At 40.2% G+C, this 8311-nt stretch overlaps 1 protein-coding gene across 1 annotated transcript; it reads right to left on the bottom strand.

Annotated features, from left to right (window-relative positions):
- Positions 1-205: 205 nt before the first annotated feature.
- LOC309808739 (olfactory receptor 5AN6-like) lies at positions 206-7952 on the bottom strand (the record flags this gene model as incomplete). Its single annotated transcript, XM_082629333.1, has 3 exons — positions 206-1162; positions 3967-4037; positions 7874-7952. 3 exons carry the CDS (start codon positions 7950-7952, stop codon positions 206-208), a joined length of 1107 nt encoding a protein of 368 aa, XP_082485459.1.
- Positions 7953-8311: the final 359 nt, after the last annotated feature.

Below are 8311 nucleotides of genomic sequence, written 5' to 3'. Positions count from 1 at the left end.
AGTCATTGCTGGCGTAAGAGAGGAGAGTCAACTGTCAAGACTCAAAGAAGCCACAGGATTTGCCTGGCACTGAGCCAGTGCTGGATTTAGATGCGTCGACTCACTTGAAATCCTGCCAGAGCACCAGGAATAATGTTAAATGCATTTCTCTTACACAGTCTAGAAACTTCCAGTCAACAGGGTCACTAATCTACCAGACCTTTAATTAACTGTGACAATGGGAAAACATTCTCTTCTTCTTACACCACTTAAGGGTATCTTTGATTTCCTTGTTCCTTAGACTGTAAATCAAAGGATTCAACATGGGTGTCACCACTGTATAGAAGACTGATGCCATCTTGTCATAGCCCAGAGAATTATCCGTGCTGGGGTGCATACAGACAAAGAGTCCTGATCCAAAGGAAAACGTCACTGTTGTCAGGTAAGAAGCACAGGTGTTGAAGGCCTTGGTCCTGCCTTCAACTGAGCTGATCTTCAGGATGGTGGCAGTGATATAACCATAAGATATTACGATGATTAAGACGGATGTCACACCAAAAATCACTCCTATCACAAACTTTATCACTTGTAGGAAAAAGGTTTCAGAGCAGCAGAGGACTAATAATTGAGGCAGGTCACAGAAGTGACTGATACCATTTGGTCCCCAGAAATTGAGCTGAAGTAAAGCACACAGTTGGATCAATGAGCCAAAGAATCCAACTGTATAGGCTCCACCCACCACCTGCCCACAGAGGGTGGGGGACATGATATCTGTGTAGAGCAGAGAATTACAAACAGCAACATAGCGATCATAAGCCATGGCTGCCAGGAGACAGCATTCAGTCAGACCCAGGCTAGCGAAAAAGAAGTATTGCATGGTGCATCCCATAAAGGAGATGAATTCAGGCTTCTGGAAGAAGTCTGAGAGCATTTTGGGTGCTGTAGAAGTAACATAGCAGAAATCTAAGAAGGGTAAAGATAAGCTGCTGAGGAGGAAGTACATGGGTGTATGTATGTAGGAGTCCATCCTAATCAGGATGATGAAACCCAGGTTCCAGGCCACTGTCAAGAGGTAAGTCCCCAAGAACACTGAAAAGAGAACAATCTTTAGCTTGGGAGAACCTGAGAATCCCAAGAGGATAAATCTGGTGACTGTTGTATTGGTCCTTCCTCCAGGCCTTGTCTTAAAGTCTCTTCAAACTGCAGAAGTTTGGATTAATGATTGTCTATTTTTAATATTATGAAGCATACTTGTTTTCGATATAGACTCATGTTTTTGGACAAAAATTATCCATAGTCAAGAAACTTTTTTAAACAATGTAAGAAATTATAAAATTATTTTAAAAAACATTGGGAATCCCGTTTCTCAGTTATATGTGATAGTTTGTGGCAAATTTTTCTGCACACACACATGTATGCACACATAAACACACAGATGTTGCCAAACTGCTGTCTAAAAATTGGTACTAGTTTACACAAGTTCAAGATTTTATGACAATATACCTTACCATCCCATTCAACACTGCCCATAATTATTTAACTTTACTCTTTGACAATCTTATACATTAAAAAAATACTTTTTCATTATTTTTTATTTGGGCTTACTTTACTGATTTACTTATATATTTTTTCACCCATTTGTTTAGTAGGTTGTTTATTATTGATTTGTAGGAGCTCTTAACATATCAAGGATCATAACTTTCTCCCTCATACATTTTGCTAAATCTTTCCCAAGTTTATCATTTAAATAATACCAATATTGTTTATGTTGGGTTTTCTACGTGGATTTCTTTTATTTTTCGGTACTCAATTTTCTATGATATTTATGGTTCCTGGCCTTGGTATTATACTGAAAAATATTTCTTTACACAATCCAAAAGTCTTTTTAATATACTCTTTTAATTCACTTGTATTTTTATATTTACATTTAAAATTTCTGAAGCATTTCAATAGACAGCATGAAGCATAAGTATGAGATTATTTTGGTTTTGTTTTTCCAAACTCTCCCAACACAATTAATTGAATGATTTCTCCACTGATTAAAGTCACTTCTATGATGAGATTGTTTATGAATTCCCTATTTTGACCAATTTTTAATCTAACAGTCCATGTACCATGTGTCCAGTCCTGCACATTTTATAACTACTTATGACTATATTTTATTAAAAATAATAGAATATTTTGATGAGTGGTAAGAAAAACATTCCCTCACTTTTTCACTCTGAGATCACTTTTTTTAAAATAAATTTATTTATTTTATTTTATTTATTCATTTTTGGCTGTGTTGGGTCTTTGTTGCTGCGGGCGGGCTTTGTCTGGTTGCAGTAAGCTGGGGCTACTCTTTGTTGCGTTGCGTGTGCTTCTCATTGCGGTGGCTTCTCTTGTTGTGGAACATGGGCTCTAGGCACGTGGGCTTCAGTAGTTGTGGTGCACGGGCTTAGTTGCTCCGTGGCATGTGGGATCTTCCCAGACCAGGGCTCGAACCTGTGTCCTTTACATTGGCAGGCAGATTCTTAACCACTATGCCACCAGGGAAGTCCCTGAGATCATTTTGATGGTCCTCATATTTATGTCTTCAAATGATCTTTATGATGAACTCAGGTAAATAAAAAGGCATTTTTATGGCATTTCATTCTTACATTAATTTGGGGGGGAAATAACAGATGATTTTACTTTGCTAAGTTGTTCTATAAATAACAAAAAAACACTAACAATTTTAATAAATATGATAATATTGAGACTATCAAACTTGACTGAGTACCTGGGTTGATTCCAAGCTCTGTCCCTACATTGTTATAGTTTCTCTGTGTCTTCAGTCTCCTCATTGTAAAATGAGATAATTGTGGCTATTCTCCTTATATCATAGGGACCTTTTTTTTTTTTACAAATAAGGGAACAGCAGTCATGGTAGGAAAACACACTGAAAGAAAGGTAACCTAATATTTTAAGATATTATTTTAATACCCCCAAAAGACGATCATTTGACTACTGAAAAGGAAAAACTGTACTGACTCAATACCATCCATCAGTGTCCCCAGTGAGGCCACAAGATTCAGACTATGTCCCTACAGTAAGATCTGAATCACACGTTTATGTACTTAGAACACCTTCAGTATAGATAGAAAGAGTTTATCAGCTACATTTATAGCATAGTTATATTTTAAGAAGTTAAACAAAGGTTTCTTTGGAAACACCAGTTGCTGTGGTGTTTCTGCAGTATGTTTTGTCATGTCTGTCCTGAAAATACCTGTGCTCTGGAGATCCTGAAGCCATAAGATTATTTTTGAAATTTTAGAAAATGCTTTCAGTGAAGTTGATTGGTTTTTGATCCTTATACCTTTGACACATTTTAAACAAAAAGGTTTTTTTTAATGACAAGGTAGAAATGGTAAAATATTCATCATAAAATACCTTTGCTCATTCAAAACTAAGAGAAAATGAAATAAAGTATTTAGATAATGATGATGATGATGATTAAAACTCCCAGTAGTAGAGAAAGGTTACATAACTAGAAAAATAAATAGAATGTTTCATATTTATTCCTCAATTATTTTTATGTTGTTTCCTTTTGTTATCTGTTATCACCCCCCACTGTTCATTCAAGACCAAACATATAGCAATCAAAGTCATTGGTTGTGATTAAAAATAAGAGGTCCAGGGGCTTCCCTGGTGGCGCAGTGGTTGGGAGTCTGCCTGCCAGTGCAGGGGACACGGGTTCGAGCCCTGGTCTGGGAGGATCCCACATGCTGCGGAGCAACTGGGCCCGTGAGCCACAATTGCTGAGCCTGCGCGTCTGGAGCCTGTGCTCCGCAGCAAGAGAGGCCGCGATAGTGAGAGGCCCGCGCACCGCGATGAAGAGTGGCCCCCACTTGCCACAACTAGAGAAAGCCCCCGCACAGAAATGAGGACCCAACACAGCCATAAATAAATAAATAAATAAATAAATAAATAAATAAGATAAGAGGTCCAGAATAGTACAATACATACCGCTTCCTCAGTTTCCTTCCGGCATGTGAAATGCATGGACAGGCCAAGCAGCACCAGTGCAATCCTGTCACCTGTGATGTCAAAAGGATGACATCAAGAGCAGTAAACAGAGTGAATCTTTTAAGGAGCAAACTTACCATTGTTCTATAATTGTTTTATTATGAAAATTCATTGCATATACAATGTTTTCAGAATCCCACATAAAAATAAAATTTATGGAAAAGTAGCTTTAGAAGTTTGAAAATAAATGCAGATGAGCAGTTGCTCTACATGGAAACACCATTTCTAACATTTTGGAGAACTAACAAACGGCATAATAAATTATTCATATGCTTCCAACAGCACAAGTTACCAAGAGTAGTTTAACACTCAGTTAAGAAATAAAGTCATTCTCCTATCCTTGCTTTCTATCTTTCTCTCTTAACTTAATACAACAAAATGTTATATTTCCAAAATAAAATTTTACATCCCATGAGATAAATATTTTACATTTATTTCTTTTTAATAATAAAGCCCAAATGAAATCACTATTTATAAGTCACAGAAATGTTTCTCTGTTCAGCAAGTAATTTGACGTTATTGAATATCTAACATCTGCCAGGCGCCAAGTAAGACTCTCATTGGGGAAGGAAGATTAAATAAGTATTTCAGATGACCCCTGGACCAGTTCACTATTGTCATTCATATATTTTCAGAAAGGAAGGTGAAGAAAATAGGTGATTTAATATGAAGAGGGAAATACACAATGTATAAAGGTAAGCACATTTTCCTGCCTACACTGGAAACCTGTCCCTCTTATGAATATGGGGCTCCTTCTTCTATGCTCCCTCAGCATCTGTATATTTTTCTAGTACAGTAAGAATCTCACTGTTTTTATATAAGTTTGTTTGTTTGTTTGTTTGTTTGTTTGTTTATGGCTGTGTTGGGCCTTCGTTGATTCGCACAGGCTTTCTCTAGTTCTGGGGAGCGGGGGCTACTCTTTGTTGCAGTTCCCGGGCTTCTCATTACGATGACTTCTCTTGTTGTGGAGCACAGGCTCTAGGCGCGCGGGCTTCAGTAGTTGTGGTACGTGGGCTCAGTAATTGTGGCACTCGGGTTTCAGTAGTTGTGGCTCGGAGGCTCTAGAGCGCAGTCTCAGTATTTGTGGCGCACGGGCTTAGTTGCTCCACAGCATGTGGGATCTTCCTGGGTCAGGGCTTGAACCTGTGTCCCCTGCATTAGCAGGTGGATTTTTAATTACTGTGCCACCAGGAAAGTCCCAGAATCTCACTGTTCTTATTTTATTTTTATGAGTTTTCCCATTAGACTTTAACCTGTGCTTTTAGGCAAGAATAAATATATTTTTAATATTTCTTTAACACCTAATATATCAGTTATATATTGATGTGTAACAAACTACTTCAAACTTATTGACTTAAAACATCAACAATTTATCATTTCTCATGCTTTTCTTGGTGCATCTGCTGGTCACACTTGGATCCTTGACATGGCTGTATTTATCTGATGGTTTGGATGGTCTGAGATGACCTCACTTGTTTTAGGTCTCACCTAGGATGGCTGAACTGGCTGGGATGGCTGAAATTCTCTCTCCATATGGCCTTTCATCCTAGACTCTTCTAAGTGTGATCTCAGGGTTCCAAGAGAGCCAGCTCCAACAACAAATGCTCATCAGGCCCCTGCTTGTGTCAAATGTGCTGATGTTTCATTGACCGAAGTCAGTCACATGACCAAGCAAAGAATCACTGTGGTAGGGGACTATACAGGGACATGGAAATAAGGAGATGTGATCCATTGGTGTCCATTAAACTAACAATGTACCACACTGAGGTTTAGTTTAGTGGCTGAACCAGAAAATGTAGGTATGTACCAAATATTTGTGGAATTGTAGTTTATTCAGCTATCTCTTCTGGAACAGTGTAGAAAAAGTGCTTACTATATCTTGACTGTATCAATGTGGATATCTTGGTTGTGATGTTGTACTATAGTTTTTAAACATGCTACCATTGGGGGAAACTGAGTAAAAGGTACACCAGCTGTTATTGTATTATTACCTTAGAGCTACATGTGAAGTTACAATGATTTGAAGTTAAAATTTTAATTTAAAAGTACTTAATGGCGGCTTCCCTGGTGGCGCAGTGGTTGAGAGTCAGCCTGCCGATGCAGGGGACACGGGTTCGTGCCCCGGTCTGGAAGATCCCACATGCCGCAGAGCGGCTGGGCCTGTGAGCCATGGCCACTGAGCCTGCGCGTCCGGAGCCTGTGCTCCACAACGGGAGAGGCCACAACAGTGAGAGGCCTGCGTAACGTAAAAAATAAAAATAAAAAAATAAAAATAAATAAAAGTACTTAATGGAAATCCTACAAAGGAGAAGTAAACTCTAAGGCACCTCATTACTGAGAGCTAAGTCCAAGGTAAAGCTCCAGAAATCAGCCCCCTAATTTTTACCTGTCCTCGGTTCCAGACCTTGCTCAGCCGTTTGAGGACCATAAGTAAAGATCTCCCAGGGCCTTTCTCAAGTACCTGTTTCTCTCTCTCTCAAGAGAGACCTCAAGTCTGATCTCTTCCACATATTAACTAGCATAAATTCTTCAAGGTTTTTTTTGTTTTTTTTTTTTTAGTTTTTTTTTTTTTGCGGTATGCGGGCCTCTGACTGTTGTGGCCTCTCCCGTTGCGGAGCACAGGCTCCGGACGCGCAGGCTCCAGACGCGCAGGCTCAGCGGCCATGGCTCATGGGCCCAGCCGCTCCGCGGCATGTGGGATCTTCCCGGACCGGGGCACCAACCCGTGTCCCCTGCATAGGCAGGCGGTCTCTCAACCACTGCACCACCAGGGAAGCCCTCTTCAACGTTTTTTGTTTTTTTTTTTTTTCTTTCTGCGGTACGCGGGCCTCTCACTGTTGTGGCTTCTCCCCTCGCGGAGCACAGGCTCTGGACGCATAGGCTCCGGACGCGCAGGCTCAGCGGCCATGGCTCACGGGTCCAGCCGCCCCGCAGCATGTGGGATCTTCCCGGACCGGGGCACGAACCCGTGTGCCCTGCATCGGCAGGCGGACTCCCAACCGCTGGGCCACCAGGGAAGCCCTTGAAGGTTTTAATGTAGATGACACACATACTAGTTTCAGATACTGATGTGGGTGTCTTCCTAGGTATATATTCTGTTGGTAACTGGAATAAGAATTTGGAAGAAAGCAGATAGACACCCTATCTTTAGAGTCTTCTTTTTTGAATGTAGCGTTCATTTTTTCCCCAAAGTTTCTTTTTAAAGGGTAGATTTAATTATGTAACAATAAACCAAAAATAAAAATTTAAACAAGGACTTTACATATCAAAATATCAGTATCTAGCCATGTCCAATTGCTCCTCAGTCTAATATTTAGACATCGAAGGTGTGTCAGTATGGAACCAAAATCCTGATTTAAGTACCAAAATACCAAATTTTTGTATTTTGATTTTCAGGTTTTGGTAAGAAAGGATCTGATACTTGATAATTAAAACAAAACAAAAACAAACAAAACAAAAAAATCTGTCTTGGATAATATCAGTCTGGCACTCACAAAGCCTGGAAACCTGGAGGGATAACTTCATTTTCCCTTTGTATCTAGATGTTTTGACATTGTATTAATTTCCTAAGGCAACTGTAACAGGCTACAGTCGCCATCATAAATGTGGAACTGCAGATACAGAGGGCCAACAGTACCGCCCATTTTACACAAGGGACTTGTGCAACCACAGTTTTTGGTATCTTCAGGGGCTCCTGGAACCAATCCCCATGTATACTAAGAGACAAATGTACCACAAACTCAGTGCTTTAAAACAAAAAATTATTCTATCATAGTTTTGGAAGCTAGAAGTCCAAAATCAGAGTCTCTGAGCTTAAAGCAAGGTGTCAGCAGAGTACGCTCCCTACAGAGAGCTCCAGGGGAGAATCGGTTCCTTGCCGTTTTCAGCTTCTTATGGCTGCTGGCATTTCTTGGCTGTGGACACATCACGCCAGTCTTCAAAGGCAGCACTTTCATTTTCTCTGTGTTCTTCTTCACATCACCTTCTCCATGGCTGTATAGAATCTCTCTTTGTGTGATGTGTGTGATTGCATTTAGGGTCCACCCAGGGGAATCTCCCAATCTCAAGAGTTTTAAAAATCACATCTGCAAAGATTTTGCCATAAAAGGTAACATTTACAGGTTCCAGGGATTAAGAGCTGTTATCTGGGGGGAATGGAGGCATTTTCAGCCTACAACAGATGTCAAAAAATAGTCTTTGGGGCTTCCCTGGTGGCGCAGTGGTTGAGAGTCCGCCTGCCAATGCAGGGGGCACAGGTTCGTGCCCCGGTCGGGGAAGATCCCAC

This window comes from Mesoplodon mirus (genome assembly GCF_964341445.2).
Source record: "Mesoplodon mirus genome assembly, chromosome: 7".
NCBI classification, from domain to species: Eukaryota; Metazoa; Chordata; class Mammalia; order Artiodactyla; family Ziphiidae; genus Mesoplodon; species Mesoplodon mirus.
The sequence above is the reverse complement of the archived record's forward strand: the minus strand, read 5'-3'. Positions and strand labels throughout refer to the sequence as shown.